The sequence below is a fragment of the Anthonomus grandis genome, chromosome 8 (genome assembly GCF_022605725.1).
Source record: "Anthonomus grandis grandis chromosome 8, icAntGran1.3, whole genome shotgun sequence".
Classification (NCBI taxonomy): Eukaryota; Metazoa; Arthropoda; class Insecta; order Coleoptera; family Curculionidae; genus Anthonomus; species Anthonomus grandis.
Genome location: NC_065553.1, coordinates 6,608,447 through 6,625,854, shown reverse-complemented (window position 1 = coordinate 6,625,854; position 17,408 = coordinate 6,608,447). Strand labels below are relative to the sequence as shown.

Below are 17,408 nucleotides of genomic sequence, written 5' to 3'. Positions count from 1 at the left end.
AACAAATTTATTGGATAACGTAAAGTGCAGGAGATCAATGCGAGGTTCTGATTGACTTAATATAAAACGACATAACCCCAGTGTCCACTACTTTCCAATTTTGCAGAAATGGCAACATTGAGGTACGTTATGCTCTCTGCATGCCTTACTAGCAACCAGACCGTACAAATAAAATAAAACTCTCTACACGTCGCTTATTATTCCCAAAAAAAAAACTCAGCTGATTCTAATATTCGTTTTCAAAAAGTGTTTGTTGACGAATTTGTTTAGTGGAAAATTTTAGGGTCGCTATATTTACCCAAACCGAACTACGGAACTTCGTACGCTATTTTCGTTCATCATTTTTATCCAAGGTAAATAACTGGCAATAGTTTCAAACAGAACATTAAAAAGGAAGATGCTTAAAATCTTACACAAAACAGTGTACTTTCATATTTTAGTGATTTTTAGCACCTTCAGCGCCCGCAGCATGGCCTGGAGGTCACACGGAAGAACTAATGAAGAGATGGTCCGAAATTTAAGAGGTATGACTTTTTTAGGCTGCAAATTATTAGACTTGCAGTTAATCAATTGCTGTCAGTTTGTTATATCTATATCAAAATAAATATGCAAGTGATCTTTTTGCTCGACAACATTGTTTCTGTGCATGGTGTGTGTGTGTGTGGATAGGACTGAATGGTCAGAGTGAACTAAAGAATAAAACTTCTTTTGGTCTTCACTTTTTTTATGTTTAAACTATGAATGCTAAAAAATAAATATAAATTTAAGGTGGTAAGGGTCAAAAAATCACACCTAAAATTATGGACATAAGCTTAAAATATGTGTAATTGTACCGGAAACAATTTTCTGATTGCAGGGTATATTTTCAAATGGTTTTCAAAAAAGAAAAAGTTAATTTTTACTCTTATATATTTTAATCAATTATTAGACATTCATTTATAATGTCATTTTATGATAATGAGTACATTTCTTACAGCTACATAAATTCTTGAAAATTCATTTTTCCAGTTAGATTAGGTTGGGTTAAACATATTGCTAAACATCCTCCACTTGCAGATGATATTAAACTTTTTAAAACAATTTTATCTGAGCAACACTCTTGCTTTTTAGTTGGATTTGGACCAATTTTTTAAGTGGTCTTCATATTATGGGCTGCATTTGAATGAATCATCTCAGTAACATCTTTTACTTTAAGTAGGAATTTTCTTGATTTTGTCTATAATTCCGATGGGAATAATATCTTAGGTAAGTTGGTTAGCCTTTAGGTTAACCAATGATATTTCACATATAAATTATTTTGAAGCATGTAACATTTTTGGCCTTCAAACACTAGAATCTAAACGATGTTGCAATCAGATTTTTTTCTTACATTAACTTCAGAGCTGTCTTAATTTTCATGTTCCAAGTCAGCATACTAGAAATTTCAATGTATTTAAAATACCCTTTCATTGTACCAATTATGGATACAATAATCCAATTTCTGTAGTGCAAAGACATAATGAGATATCTAGTCAGGTTGATTTCTAACTAAAATTTTCCATTGATGTCTCCAAGAATACAAAATCTAGATGTTGGAGACCTTATGTTCATGTGTTGTCAAAGTCGCGCATATTTTTAATTTTATTTTATGTACAAGAGTCTTCCCCATTAAATAGAAAACTGCAAGAATATGCCCAATATTCAAAAATGGAACTAAAAATTATATTTAAAGTTATGGAGTGATATCCATCTTATGTAATTTCTCTGAATTTTTTGAAATATTTAATAACGACATTCCAGACATATATATATTAATTTTTTAGGCTAATTGGTCACCTGTTTTAGGCCTTAGTGATGTGTCCAATGTTTGCCATCTGTTTTATAGCATTCAATCCCTTAAAGGCCAAAGATATCATTAATAATATTCAAGAAAGGGAAAGCATTCCATCATAATAACCTATATAATTTATTATTTAAGTCCGCATATTTTCAGTACTTGTAAATATTTTATATTGATGCTCCTGCTTTGACATTTTATGAATATCTGACTTCTTAATTAAGATCTTAATAATTTGTGCATTAAAAAAAACTTTTAATTTCAGTAAATGGAATAATAAAATCAGATATAGTAGAACAAGCAATGTTAGCAGTAGATAGGGGTGAATACAGTAGAAATAACCCTTTTATGGATTCGCCTCAAAGTATAGGATACGGAGTGACCATTAGTGCCCCCCATATGCACGCTCACGCCCTTGAATTATTAAGGGAACAACTCGTACAAGGTACTCGGTCTCTTGACGTTGGCAGCGGCAGTGGTTATTTAACTGCATGTATGGCTAAAGTTATGGGAGAAAAAGGGTAAGAAATAGATATTATATTTGTTTATAAAAAGAAGTTTGGTGATAATAATACAGTGAATAATTATGCATTATTGCCTTTACTCAAAAAATAAAAAGAATTATTTAACTAAATTCCTGTAAAGTTTGTGTAATTATAAATAAACATGAACGATTTTTGTTTGATCAATTGAGTATCTTAGCAATTATTTTTAGAATAGCAGTTGGTATTGATCATATACCAGAGTTGGTGGAGATGGCCAAAGCAAATGTAATGAAAGGCAATTCTGATTTATTGACTAGCGGAAGAGTTCAGTTTGTGACAGGTGATGGCAGGCAAGGATATGCTGAGAAGGGACCTTATGATGCTATACATGTGGGAGCTGCCGCCCCCACACTACCACAGGCGCTAGTTGACCAGTTAAAAGTAAGAAAATTTTTTATCTAAATGTAGTGTGTCCTAAAAAAGGCTGAAATTTATGAACTATTAAGAATTCCAAAATGATTTTTTACAATCAAGCTTTTTTACAACTTATATATTCACTTAACAACCATTATTAGCAAAATAAATTTGCAAATTCTTTAACTAAAATAAGAACTTTTCAATTATTAGCACAGATATCAGTATAATTCTGTTTTAGTTGATGGTCATTGTATTAATAGGTGTTGGGTGGACAGTGTGTATTTATTAAACATAATAATAATAATAATAATAAGCCTTTATTTCCAACAGGCAACTTGCCCAATAACAGGAAACAGTTGCAAAACAATAAAAAATATAGTTAAAAAAAACACACACACAAACAAACCTAAAAGAATGAAAAGAAAAGAAAAAAGTAAAGTAAAGTCACAATCTCAAAAGTTATCCAAAAAATTAGAACAAATAACTATTAATATGATATAAAAACCCAATTATAAAAGTTTAACAAGATAAATCACATATTAAACAAAATTAAATTAAATTAACTGCGATATACCTACTAACTATAACTTAAATGCATAGGTCTTAATCCCAAGAGTAATGATCCACCAAGATATCGACAATCACATGAACCGGAGAGAAATTTATATCGCACATGTGACAGATCCGATTAAATATAGCGCATATTGTATATAGTGGCGATTTCAACAGGATGTTAGTATGAGGCCTTGGCAGGAAGAATGTTAGGGGGTGTCTAGCATTAAGCCTAGGCGCCATGAAACCTACACCAGAAAAAAGTACAGGACTATCAATGAATCCATTCAGTAACCCATGCAGGAATTTTACAAAGAAGATCATTCTTCTGAGATGTACTGGATGTAGATTTAAGCGTTCCAATAGTTGCCGATGATCAAACCCTCTAACCGGATATATGCCATCCTGCCTGAAGGCCAAAAACTTAGCAAATCTACGCTAAACAGATTCAAGGAGACCAACATGATTCTGATAGAGCAGGTTCCATATAATGCAGCCAAACTCCAGTTTTGATCTCACAAAGCAACAGAAAAGCAGTCTTAATGTAGATTCCAAAGTAAAACTCTGACAACTTATAATTATGAACCCAAGCCTTCTCAGGGCTGACTTGACTATGTTGTTGAAGTGTGGAACGAATGTAAATTCAGAGTTAAAGGTGATACCAAGATCAGTAATTTGCTCTAATCTACTCAAGATAGTATCAATAAAGTAATTAAAATTTAAGGGTGTTTTTGATTTCTAGAGTAACTCACCACACTACATTTAGCCGCATTCAAGCCTAACCTGTTAACAGCGCACCATACCTCCAATGTATTTAGACAGTTTTGAAGAAAAACACAATCCTCCAAACCATATATAATTAAATATAGCTTCAAATCATCGGCAAAAGCCAGCCTATGACAAGTGAGTGACTCAATCAAGTTATTTTAAAAGAACTAAACAGGAGCGGACCCAGGTTCGAGCCCTGTGGCACACCCGACGTTACGTTAAAAAGTTTCGATTTAAAGCCCTCACATTCAACATATTGAGATCTACCAATCAAGTAGGAATGACATAAATTTAATAATCTCCCTGAAAAACCATACTGAGTTAATTTATGCAGCAAAATATAGTGATCTATCCGATCAAAGGCTTTTTGGAAGTCGGTATAAATAACATCGACTGGAGTATTAACATCAAGTGATTCACAGATGTGGCAAGACAGACAGGATAAGTTAGTAACACAAGATCGCCCGCTTAAAAATCCATGCTGGTCTACAGAGATGAGTTCTTTTGCGTGACTAAATAGCCGATTCAGGATAATTTCGAAAATTTTTAAGAAGTTACTGAGTAATGAGTTTGGCCTGTAGTTCACGATTTGATCAGAGTCCCCAGCTTTTAAAATAGGTATTATTTTAGCAGTCTTCCAAATTTCAGGAATCTGTTCTGTTGACAGTATTAAGTTGAAAATTTAGGTCAGCGGATCAGCCAGAACACCAATGCAATCTTTAACCAAGAAGCTAGGTACACCGTCTACACCAGATGTTTACTTATTTTTGAGTTTTTTACTGGCCAAAATAATCTGGGAAGCATCGACGCTGGAAATGTCAAAGTGGGGCACATTATCAGGTATCGACAAATGGTTAATGAAATTTGATTATATAAATGCCTCACCAAAGAACAGTGCAAAAGCATCAACTATGTCTTGTGGGTCTTTAATTACCGCGTCATCGGGTAGCCTCATCATACAAGGAATCCTGGTGCCAGCCTTCCTAGAACCAATAAAATTCCAAAAGCTAGATGGGGTTGGGTTGTGTTGGGAAAAAAAAATTAAATACAAAGAAATATTCCTTTCGGTGTTTGATATATATAACTTATATTCATTGCGTATTTGTACTTTGATAAGGCGTCTAAGAGAATGGAATTTATTTTGAAAGAATGGAGAATTGTACATTTTAAAGTCCTTGAAAGCCTTTTCTTTCCTATAAATGTTCTTAATCAATTCTCGAGAATAATAATTTGGAAATCTTCTTTTACGTTGCTGCTTAAGAGGAATGTGTGCGGCAAATATGCCATTCAATATATCATATAGGGCTCCACATGCATCATTATCGTTAGAGGATAAATACACAGTAGACCAGTCAGCTTCAAGCATCGAGTCATAAAGGAGATGGAAGTTGGCCTTTCTAAAGTTAAAAGAATGAGATAAGTTTTTATTAAGCTGAAAATTATGGACACGTTGGCCTGAGACAGTAAAATCAATTTCCAGTGCAGGGGTGATGCAAATCCTCCAAGACAAAAGGCACGTCACTTACGCGAAACAGTACAGGTGAAGTTAGATAAAACAAGATCCAATAGTCTGTTATTATACTTTAGGATGTGATTACACTGAACAAGATTAAAAGTGTTAGCAAAATTATTCACAGCAATAGACTTTTCACTAACATGATTACCTGTAGGTGAGTTAATAGAGAAATCAGACACGTTAAAATCGCCCACTATTATTACATTATGGTTTATCTTTGATATTAAAAGTGTAAACTGATCCAGAAATTGCTCGAAAATTACAGATGTGATAGATGGTGGGATGTACAAAACAATCATGTAAAATATCTGTAACCTAATATTAAATTTACAGCCAACAACATCGATAGAGGGCGCAATACTGTTGCAAAAATCAGACAACTAATTTTTTCAGACACAATGTTTTTAGAAACTCCACAGAGAACTCCGCCCCCACGTGTGGCAATAACGGATTCAAAATTTTCGGTCCGACCGGTAAACATCATACATCATCTGGAAATATTTCACCACTAGATATCTCTGGCCTCGGTGAAAATCCTGAGCAATGGCGGCAAGAAAAAAAGTCTCGGTTTTAGAGTAAGACCACGAACATTTTGATAAAAAACAAGTTAAGTGGGCATCACTAGCATGTGAAAAATAAAGGCGAATCTAGTTTTTTTGCTACAATTCTGAGGGAATCATTGATGTATCTTATATAAAGATTATTTTCTCCTTCCTCTTTGCGTCGCTTTAACTCCGATTTGGCTGGGTTAAAACTCATTGCGCTGCCGAGGCGTCATGTCCGTCTCCATGAAGAATTTACCGACAGTCTTCAAAATAAAAATACTAAAAATTTAATGAAACATACTAAATATTACTTGTTTAGTAAAAATATTTTTAATATTCGATCAATTTATACAATATTTTGATATCATATACATACTTTCACTTTTTGTTTGATAAAAAAGGGAAATTGGTTTATTAGCACCAGTAAGCTATTTTTATTGATACATAAAATATTTTTTTATTTTTTTATTACCTACATTTTTTACAACTCTTGTAATCTTTTTTCAGATTTTTTTGTCGTTAGTTTTTATCATCCAGCAAAAAACAAGCATAAGGAACACTTAATATAAAATTAATTTAACAATAAAAAAACGATTTGGACATTACAAATCTCTTTTACTCTATTATTTTTCCTAATTCTTGTATTTTTGTTACAAGAATGATCGAAAGGAATATAATAAAATAAAATAACAAATTTTTGTGTATGGATTACAATCTCCATGGAAAAAAAGACATTTATTTAAAAATATATGAGAAAAGAATGACCAGGAAAACAAATAATTTTAATTAGGCTCAAAATGATTTTACAAATTAGGAATTATACATACCTGATAAGGTCAAAACTTGTTCGAAAATAGAAAAATTTAAAACCTCAATAGAAAATAATTTAAAAAAAAAAATAGACACTAATTACTAAAAGCACCACCCCTACTTACTACATAATAACCTCTACTATAGTTTTTTAAATTGGAACTATTATTCGATTTTTTCTTCATGCCTCATATAAACATCATAATAATAAATTAATAAATTTATACAGGGTGTTCCGTTGATCATGTTACAAACTTCTAGGGCAGATAGAAAACGTCAAAAGAAAAAACAAAAGTTCATATAAACATGGGGTCCGGAAAAGCTTCCTCAGGGAGCTACAGCTCTTTGAAAATAACCTTTAAAAACTAGTTTTTTTTTAATAGCTCCGGAACTACTTTAGCTACCGCAACCAATTTTGGGAGGTAAATTATTGTTAGTAGGTTTATTCTTTTGAACCTACTAGTCTGCCCTAGAAGTTTGTAACATGATCAACGGAACACCCTGTATATTTACATAATATGCTTTTCATCTAGGTACTTTTAAAAAAAAATTATAAAATATGATCTGTATGATACTGTAAACGGATGGCTTGATATGTAACATGATAAAAGCATTTTCTCTATTTTTTTTTTAGGAAGGTGGTCGCCTAATAGTCCCAGTAGGTCCCGAGGGCGGCGACCAACAACTCGAACAAATCGACAAACTTCCGGACGGTTCTGTGACTCGAAAAAAAGTTGATGGGGGTAGTTTATGTGCCCCTAACCGATAAAGACCATCAGTGGCCGAAGGCCTATTGACGAATAATGGGCAGTTTGTTGCCTACATTTTTCTTTTTATCCAGTTTGTTTGTGGTTTCATGGAAATATTTGATGGTCTGGTGACGAAGAATCGTATCGACTAATATTTTGTGGCAGATAAGCTTCTGTGATTTGTCGATTTAACGTTATTTGACGATGTGTTGATTGTTAGAAATGCTAACACTCATATATTAGTTAATATTATTATTGCTTAATATATTTTTAGTTTCTTCTTTATGTATATTTTGTATAGACCTGTTTTCATTTCCTATTATTACCATAAATTGTAAATGTTAGAATAACTTATTTTAAATTGATATTTATGAACTGAAAACAGTCAAGGTCTCAGCGTATGTTAATGTCTTACACCTCTCTGTATTTCACCTATCAAGAGGTATCATCAGATGCCAAATGTTCCAAATCTTGTTACTTTACAAAAAAAAATTAAAACTATACAAAATTATTTCCATCTTAAATTTTCACCCTGTATCATACAAAAATACTGTTGGCCATAGATTAATACTTCTTAGATAGGAAACTCCCATAGGAGCCAATAGAACACTAAACATCCTGAATGTCGAGGAATTGTACTAACAGGAAGTGAAAGTTGGATTTGTAAGGTCATAATAGCAGGTAATTTAAAATTTGATTATGGCGCCAAATTTAAATTTCGCTCTACTATTCCGTGCGCTTACAATTAGTGGAAATTATAGTATGCAGAGTGAAAAAGTGTGACTTTTTTGTCCCCATATTAAGTAAAGTCCTCGATTTGTCACTTTTTCTATTTGCGTACTATAATTTCTGAAAGACTGAAAGAAAAATTTCTGAAAGTTTTAATCTTCTCCCGAAGATGCTAACATCGTTATCGAAACACGTGTCGAGTTGTCGAGATTAAAAATAAAGAGTTTTGGTTAGTGGTAAAACTGTCTCGTTATTTGAGCATCACACCAAAGGTTCAATGTTTATTGGGTCTGTTAAAAAATCAGGAAATCTATGTCTTTTGTTATCCACAGATTTAACCCTTTCCAGCCCAATGATGCCATATGGCATATTTAACTTTTGCGCATTACGTACAGAAATCTGTAATGAAGATTCATTCAGTTCATCTGTTGTCTGGTTGTTTTCCTTTATGTATAGATGGCGTAAGTGCTGCTACTCTTGCAAAATAACCAATAAATCAATACGAGACGATTATTTTGATTTGTTCGGTCATGCCGGTAATTTTTGCAGAGTTTCTGTGAAGTTTGTGTGTAATTTCCAAGGTAAGTTTGAATGATTCTATGACAAAAAAAATATAAGTAGTTAGTATATTTATACCAGTATCTGTCACAAATAAATTAATGATTCAATCACTTTTTTGTAAGTCTTAGTGATTTTTTTTCTCATGATTCCATTTGGCGTCAGTGGGCTTCAAGGGTAATTATGTATTTTTATAGATGTCCAGAACTGGTTTGACAGAGGAAGATTAAAAGAGGTTATTGCTGTTACTGGAAGGTGATGAATCAGACGCGGACTTAATAAGTGACAATGATGAACTTGATGACAATGAAATTGATGAAGTTTGCAGATTGCAACGAATTCTCGACCCAGATAAAGAACAGCCAACCCCACAGACGTCAGAAAATGATAGTCATTTTGAATTAGAAGACCCTGATGAGCATACACATGAAGAACTATTCGATGAAGAAGATGACATACCATTGGCTGTACTATTCTCTGTCCAAATAAAGAATAGTGGTGTAAAAAAAAAGTCTAAGCCCATCATATGGAAAAAGAAGAACATAAGTGAAAGTAATAACCAATGCGATGTAAATCATAGTATTTTTGAGGATGAAATCATGTCCCCTTTGATCTATTTCAAATTATTTATAAATGACGATATGATAAAAAATATCGTAAAATAAACCAATATGTATTGGTTGCAAAAAAAACGGTGTATCTTTGAAAACTACTTCTGCCGAAATTTCAATGTTTTTTGGAATGCAAATTCTCACTGGTATAGTAAAAATGCCAAGCTACAGAATGTATTGGACCAAGGAAACTAAATATCCGCCAATAGGAGATGTAATATCTAGAAATCGCTTTGATAAATTGAGAAATAATATACACTTCAATGGTAATACCAAAATGAAGACTAGAGACTAAGAAGGCTACGATAAACTTTTCAAAGTCCGTCCTTTTCTTTACGATGTGCGAAGTAATTTTTCCAAGATAGAACCTGAAGAATTCAATTCTGTGGATGAGGTCATGATTCCGTTCAATAGTCGCCAAATGGTATGATAATAAACCTGTGCATGTTGCCTCAAATTACAAGGGAATCGAACCTCTGGAACGAGTGAAAAGATGGTCTGTTACTGACAAGATGTTGAAGTTGAACGGCCAGCGATAATCAAGGAATACAATAAAAATATGGGGGGTGTAGACCTAAGTGACATGCTTGTTGCATTATATCGAATTAGATTTGGTGTTAGGAGATATTATTTACAAATAATATTTCAATTGGTTGATATGAGTAATTGTGAATGCTTGGTTGCTGTATAGAAGACACTGTGATCAAAAGAATATATTAACCTTTAAGAGGTTACTGGTATTTAGGTCCGAAATTGCACACGCCCTGATATATCAAGACCCTATAATCAGAAAAAAAGGGAGACCTGCATCATGTACATCTGCAAACTCTCCGGTTCTTTTTTGGAAATCAAACTCCTGAGCCTCCTAAAAAAAGAAAGGTTAATTTGAATCCAATTGATGACCTACGGTTTGAGAACATCAATCACTGGCCCACACATATTGAACCCAAAAAGAGATGTCGAAACTGTATCAAGGCTTATAGTAGTAGAGTTCAATGTAGTAAATGTCAAGTTGCTTTATGTCTGACCAAAGACAAAAATTGTTTTATAGACTTTCATACAATGTAGGGTGTGCTTTTTGGTTTTTTTTTATTACTTTGACTAAAAAATTTAGTCTGTTACTTTTAAGAATTTTCCAAGTTTCTTTTCTGAGATAACAATAAATTGCAAAAAAATGATTGTTACTTAATTTCTACCCACTGACTCCATATGGAATCATAATTTTTTTTTTCTTACCAAATATTAGAAAAAATTAATTTTCACTGTATTTTATCTAGATACAGTCCCTGTCACATAGTTAAACAAAAAAAAAATTTTTTTTCGAAAAAATAATAATTTGGGCTGGAAAGGGTTAACAACACAATTTAAAACTTCTTTTCCCTCAGATTCCATTTCTCGCTTTGGTTGTTATTTGTACAAAAAAAAAAGTTTATTGCAATAACTACTTATGCAAATGCAATATCGCCAATGTATATTCGATTCAAAGTTTTTACTGGTTATTTCTCAGTTCTTTTACAACAATTTAGTTCACTGCTTTATTAGAAATTTTCGTTTATCCCAGGTGTTAGCATAGCTAAATCAATCTGAACTAAACACCCGGGAAAATGTGCGAAATATGAAAACAGATCAGTTTTGTTAAGATTTTTCTCAAAATTTAATTAATAAAACTGTGCAAGCTAAAGAACTGTGCCGCCAACATTTATATGACAATCAGATGCTGGACAGTCCGTGTAGTCTCAAGTAGGTAATTTCGTTTCTCACCGCCATCTATATGTCGAAGAGTAGATGCCTTATCAGTGTTCCGTAAGTCGCCCAAGCTTTCGAGACCCTGCTGTTGGCATGATTTCCTGTTGCTACTGTTCAAAATGCGAGCATAATGTCAAAATCATGTCATTACTGTCAATCACAATTGAAAGCTGTCACGCCATTTTTGATTTACCTAAAAAAAGGCAAACTTCCTGATTTAAAATCTTCCAATTATTCGCGAATATTTTCTTTCCAATTTTCCGCATTCGTAAAAAAAAATGCCTGAAACCGTGGTAAATTTGCCTTCAAAGCCCGAGGAGGGCCCCGAAGAAGGTGAAATTGTTTCTTCAGACGAGTTGGAAGATATTTCCGACAGCTCAATGACCTTTACCCCAAATGGTAAGTCCTTTTCCAATAGTCACCATTTATCAGCTTTGTCTTTGAGTAGCGTGACTGAAAACGAAATGGAGGATATCTCTGAAAGCCTGGAGAATTGTCAGAAACGAAGAAGAAGCCGCACTCAACGTCTAAAAAAAAGAAAGAAGATTCGAAAGAGCACACCCAACTCCGATAGCAGTGAGGATGAAAGTATATCTCCCACTGCCGAGAGATTGAAACTGCAACTTAAGGCAGCGGTACATCTGGAGGTTGAAGAGGCACATAGAAACAGTTTAAGGACTCGTTTGCGAGCCATGGTGAAGGACCTCGAACCAGAAACTGAACTCAACTCATCAGTTGCAACTAAAGAATCAGTAACTGTTATAGACCTTGTAGAACAAGATACAAGCAGTGTAATTGAGTTACCTGCTGGTGAATCTGACATGAATTTGAGTGGGTTAGAGAATAATTCAGGTGACTCTGAAAATAGCATAGTAAAGAACAATAAAAATGAGGAATTAGACAATGAACTGATGGAGCTCAGGCTTGAAGCTTTAAAAACTGCTATAAGAAATAAATTTTCCAAGGGAAGAAAAAGGAAAAAAGGCACAAATGAAAATAAAGAAAATACTGGCATTAATCATTCTGAAGATGCGAAAGAAGTAGTTCAAATACCAGAAATATCACCTCAGCCTAGTATAGACTCTGAAAATAATGCTGCACTGTCACCTGATGAGGATGAGGACGTTCTTAGGGCTTTGTTACTTGCATCAATGTCCAAAAAAATCATGAAAAGCCAACCAGAGGTGGAAAATAAAAATCCCTCCAATACCAAAGCTAAAGAAGGAATAAGGCAAAATAAGCATTTTTTAAATAAAATAACTAATTTTAGATTAAATAATAAGGTAAAAAGAGTTTTAACAAATACAAAAAAAACCATAAATAATGTTCAAAAGTCTACAAAGCTAATAAATATGCCCCAGGTTAAGCCTCTAATTATTACTCTTGATTCAGAATCTGATTCTGATTGGGACATATCCAATAGTCCTCAGAAATGTATTAAAAAAGTAGGTGAGAATAAAAATATTGAAACTATTATAGAGAAATCTAATGAAACTGAGAGTGAAGCAAAAGTGCCTGTAACCAAAGAGACTATTCAAAAAAAGCCTGATGAAGAAATAATGAGTTCTGTAGAGAAATTTCTGAAAGAGCAAAGAGCTAAAGTGGAATCAGAATTAAACAAAGCAACACCCCCAATTACTAAAAAGACTACAACAAAACCAGTAGATTTAGAAAAGTCTGCCTTAAAGTACCTATCTGAAAGTAAACGGGAGGAATACAGGAAGCTACAGAACTTACTAAAGATGAAAATGAAGAATGTTCAGGCCAAGATGAATAACAATTCACAAATAACTGTCAATCAGAAAAGTAAAGAAGCAGAAACAGTTATCCCAAATAAACCTATTAACACAAAACAAGTCAGTAAACCAGCTGAAAGTACTACATTAAATTTGACTGTTCAGAATTCTAAAAAAAACACCATTCAAACATTTATTTCTAAGAAGAATTATGTGGTGAATTCAGCAAATATAACATTGCAAGCTAATAAAGTGTTGCCTGCTAACCCCTCATTGAAGTCTACTAAATTTACTCAGACAGAAGACTCCAATGTGCAGCTGCCGAAAGAGTTGGAAGCAAAAGTACATGCATTTAAGCTTCAAGAATTAAAAGCTTTAAAAAGAGACAGAGAAAGGAAAAGGGAGTCTGCACTCATGAGGGAGAAATTGCGGGAGTTACAGTGGAAGACCAATGGAAGGTATGTAAATTTTATTAAGGTTTGTTTTCAAGTAAAAAAACTTTTGTATTACTGTAGATTTAGAGTAGGTAGATACTGTAATATAGAAATAAATATACTTATAATATTCAATGTTACACAGTCAACCAGGATGATCAGAGGAAGGTGGATTTCGAAAACAATTTCCACATAGCCAATAAAATGGAATTTAGGATTTTTTTGATGTTTTGTAACTGCTGTGGTTATAGATGCAAATTTTCATGGATAATATACATCTATATTTTTCCACTAGTTTCTGGCATGGTATAGTCAAATCCTTATTTTTTTATTTATCATAGGCCAGAGACAATTACAAAATATGTAAACTTAATCAAATATCTTAAAAATAAATACATCATAACAGTGTAATATTAATTAATTAAATCTTAAATTATTAATGAAATAAACCTCACTTAACAAATCAATATAAATGTGTACTGATGTACCTGCCTCAGGAATGTACATAATGAACCAAAGAAGGAATTTTCAGAATGTTGATTACCTATAATCTGGTGGTCTAGAGATAAATTTACTCAATGGTGAAAAATAATATTGCCTCTTGTAGGTCTTAATGGAATATACAAAGCAGTTTTTCCAAGAAATTTAGGAGCTGACTTCCTACTATGAAGAATTTTATAAAGGGTTAAGAGATCTCTTCTTTGATGACAATTCAAGTATTTGGGAATATCTCATAATACACAAATCATAATTATCTGAAATATTTACCTTATATGCTACAAATTTTAAGAACTTGTACTTCACCAATTTGAGGCAGTTAATGTGAATGCCACAGTATGGGAACCCGATACAAAACTTATACTTTAGGTGAAGGCACATAAGAGCATAATAGAGATTTTTTAAGGACTTTCTCTATATCTCCATAAATTCATGAATACTTCTAATACATCCAAGCAGATACTTGTGTTACATTATGTACAACATTATCCAAATCAACTTAAGAAAAAGCTGACACATAAAAACAAGCTACATGAAAGGTATCAAAAAACAGGACTTGTTCAAGTTTATAATGACTACCCTCTGCAAGTTAGATGCCAGACTAAGCAATCTCCTTGATTTGTGTTTTCTGTAAGGAATAGCGCATCATGGAGTATCTAGGAAAAGCCATAGGACATTACTAATGCATTTGCTGTTAATTTTTCCAATAATCACATTCCATTTATTGCAGAGAGTTTGCTTTGAGTTTCTCCAAGATTGAGTCAATTATAACTAGTTTTGTAACATTATTTCAACATTTTTAACAACATATCATTCCAAGATAGCATGGGTTTTACAAAGGAAACTTCCAAGAAGTTCAAGGAGGGTTATAAAGTGGATGTGATTTACACAGATTTGAAGCAAGAGCGGTTGTATCTGAGATGGATGGGTTTATATCAAAATGTTTCTAATTTTGGTTATAGCAAATTTGAAGGATCATATTAAATAGACTTTTGTCTAAGTTATGCTAGAAATATTTTCTTTTTTAGTTCATGTATAATTTATCAGTTCTTGAGATGTTGTTAGCCATTAATATGATATTAAACAATTTTTTAGCCGAATTTGCATTGGCTTTAGTGGGTTTTCTTAACTATCATTCAGAACTAGGCCATATTATGATGACATTATATGCTTCATCTATAAAAAGTGATCACCAGGCTTTTTGTTTCCTTAAGTAATATTAAACAATTTGGCATTATTAGAATTATTTGAATAGTTCACCAATATTTCATATGGTTCCTCTATATTTTTCACACTTCAGAAACATTACTTGACAAGAAACCTCTATGTTTCTGAGATCATTTATATTGGGAAGTCCTTAGCTATATTCATTATTTTTGGTTGAAAAACAACCTATTGTATTAATATTTAGAGGTAATTTGTTGAGGACTATTTGTTCATCTTGTTTCTTTAATTATTGACCAGATATTGCATGAATCAATCTAACAATTTAATTAGAAATATTAAAATATAGTCCTCGACATATCGCCTCGAAAATTAACTTTTCCCCATCGCACAAAGGTTACAGATTCAGGACAAATACAAATCCTTAAGACCATTGGTTAAAACAATGATTGACCTGAATAAACAGCAAAAACACTGCGACCAGGAGGTTGAAAGGTTAACCCAAGAGTTAACCAAACTGAGGGAAAGACAGGATATGCTACATGGAACCATGTCCTCTGCCATTGTGGAGTTGATTGAAGAGAAAAAGAAGCTTGACATCAGGTTAGTCTGGTTTACCGTCCAACCAGTTTAACCTTTTTTAAAATATTTTTACTTACATTTGACTTGCATTCTAAAATTATTTTTTCAGCCCAACCAAAACCAAAGAATTAACTTTATCTACCACCCTAGTAACTTCCACTCCCATAAAGCCTGTAACAGGTAAAAATTTACAAAGTTTGCCTTCTCCATTCACCCCCAGTGCTTCAAAGATATCATTTGAACTGAAAAGAAATAATTCGCCTATGGCAAACACGTGGGAGCAAAGCACAATACGTAATAACAAGAATTATTTGGATGATGTAACTTTGTGTCCAAAAGATTCCTCGGATGAATTGACAGTGGTAGATCCAAATGATATTGATCCTATTATTCAGGAATCTGCGGCAAGGGTGGCAGTTCTTCAGAAGGAAGAGTGTCGTGAAGATAAGAGGTTGGACAAAGTGAGATATGTGTCTCCATTCGATTCAACGAGAAGGTTAGTTAAGAGTCTTTTAGCTTTCCATTACAAAACTGTAATCCATAATAATGCCAATTGATTTATGATTAAGCTTTTTTATTCAAATCTAAATATTTTAACTTTTTTTTTTTAATATTTTCAAAGTAATTCTGCACCTTATTTTTTTATTAAAGTTATTTCTTGCATTTTTGTCATTTGTTGATGGCTGATCTAGTGCATTAATAGTTACTGGATTTATAATTAATGTTAGCTAAGAAACTGAATAATCAGAAACAGAATTGTTGTTTTGGTAAATTAACTTTAATGGTTGGGTACAAAATTTTGGTGCAATAACTGGCCAATATGACATTTTTAGAAAATAAGTATATTAAATAAAACATATGCTTTCTTTCTATTTTTTAAGTTAGCTAGAACCATCCCTATCTAGAGAAATTAAATCGTATGTTTAAAATTTGAATGATACAAAATTACTTAGTCAATTTACATTTAAATTACCTAGTCTTTAAATTTAAATTAATTAGGTAATTTTTATTAAAATTGCTAAGTTAATACAGGGCGGACAAGATAGAAGTAAAAATACAATTTTTATGTATTCTTTTCAATTTCCGTATAATTTTTTTAGGTTTTTAAATCGACCACTAAGTGACATTGAGTTTTTCCATATAAAGTAAATACATATACTATGTGAAATTATTAATTATAATTATAGGCCATGTCTGTTCAGTAATATACTGTCTATACTTTCCAGAAAAGCCATAGAAGACCCGTTTAAAATCATCTGCCCGTTTGAAGTAAATGGTACATGTAAGGATCCTGAGTGTTCTTATAATCACTTCCTAAAATGATTTAGGAATCATAATAGCTCTTTGTGATAATATAAATTTTTAGTTGGTTAAGTGTACATTATTACAAACCTGGTTTTTAATAAAGTTTGTTTCTCAATTTGGCCATTTGGAGTAGGCTTAAAGCAGATTTTGTATTCATCATCAAGAAAACTCTAAAAAAGTACAAATAGTTTGCCATTTATATTAATATTTAATCGTTTAACTTTACTATTTACTGATTTTTTTTTAACTTATTATTTATTTTACTATATTTGTATGCTGTACCTGTACTATTAACAAATATTTTTTTAAACCAGGTGGGATTTATTCTTGTTGAGTAATGAATAAAGATGGTTTATACAAAGTTTGGTTTAGTTTTTTTAACTATAA

The 17,408-nt window shown here is 32.4% G+C and overlaps 2 protein-coding genes across 2 annotated transcripts; both read left to right on the top strand.

Moving 5' to 3' along the window:
* Positions 1 to 161: 161 nt before the first annotated feature.
* On the top strand, positions 162 to 7,939 carry LOC126739636 (protein-L-isoaspartate(D-aspartate) O-methyltransferase-like). The gene is given in 6 exon segments (XM_050445405.1): positions 162 to 353; positions 451 to 524; positions 2,082 to 2,337; positions 2,532 to 2,742; positions 7,544 to 7,636; positions 7,638 to 7,939. Coding segments are annotated over 5 exon segments (684 nt in total). The 5' UTR covers positions 162 to 353; positions 451 to 469; the 3' UTR covers positions 7,707 to 7,939.
* A 3,531-nt stretch (positions 7,940 to 11,470) lies between these two features.
* LOC126739629 (uncharacterized) lies at positions 11,471 to 17,383 on the top strand. The gene is made up of 4 exons (XM_050445394.1): positions 11,471 to 13,496; positions 15,531 to 15,737; positions 15,826 to 16,212; positions 16,943 to 17,383. The coding sequence occupies exons 1-4, from the start codon at positions 11,581 to 11,583 to the stop codon at positions 17,037 to 17,039; spliced, it is 2,607 nt and encodes an 868-aa protein (XP_050301351.1). The 5' UTR covers positions 11,471 to 11,580; the 3' UTR covers positions 17,040 to 17,383.
* The last annotated feature ends 25 nt before the right edge of the window (positions 17,384 to 17,408 follow it).

Excerpts from the sequence above, each read along its gene's own strand:
- LOC126739629 (XM_050445394.1), top strand. The coding sequence starts at position 11,581 with ATGCCTGAAACCGTGGTAAATTTGCCTTCAAAGCCCGAGGAGGGCCCC. Across the intron at positions 13,497-15,530 it reads CAGTGGAAGACCAATGGAAG|GTTACAGATTCAGGACAAAT; the intron begins GTATGTAAATTT and ends CATCGCACAAAG. Across the intron at positions 15,738-15,825 it reads AAAAAGAAGCTTGACATCAG|CCCAACCAAAACCAAAGAAT; the intron begins GTTAGTCTGGTT and ends TTATTTTTTCAG.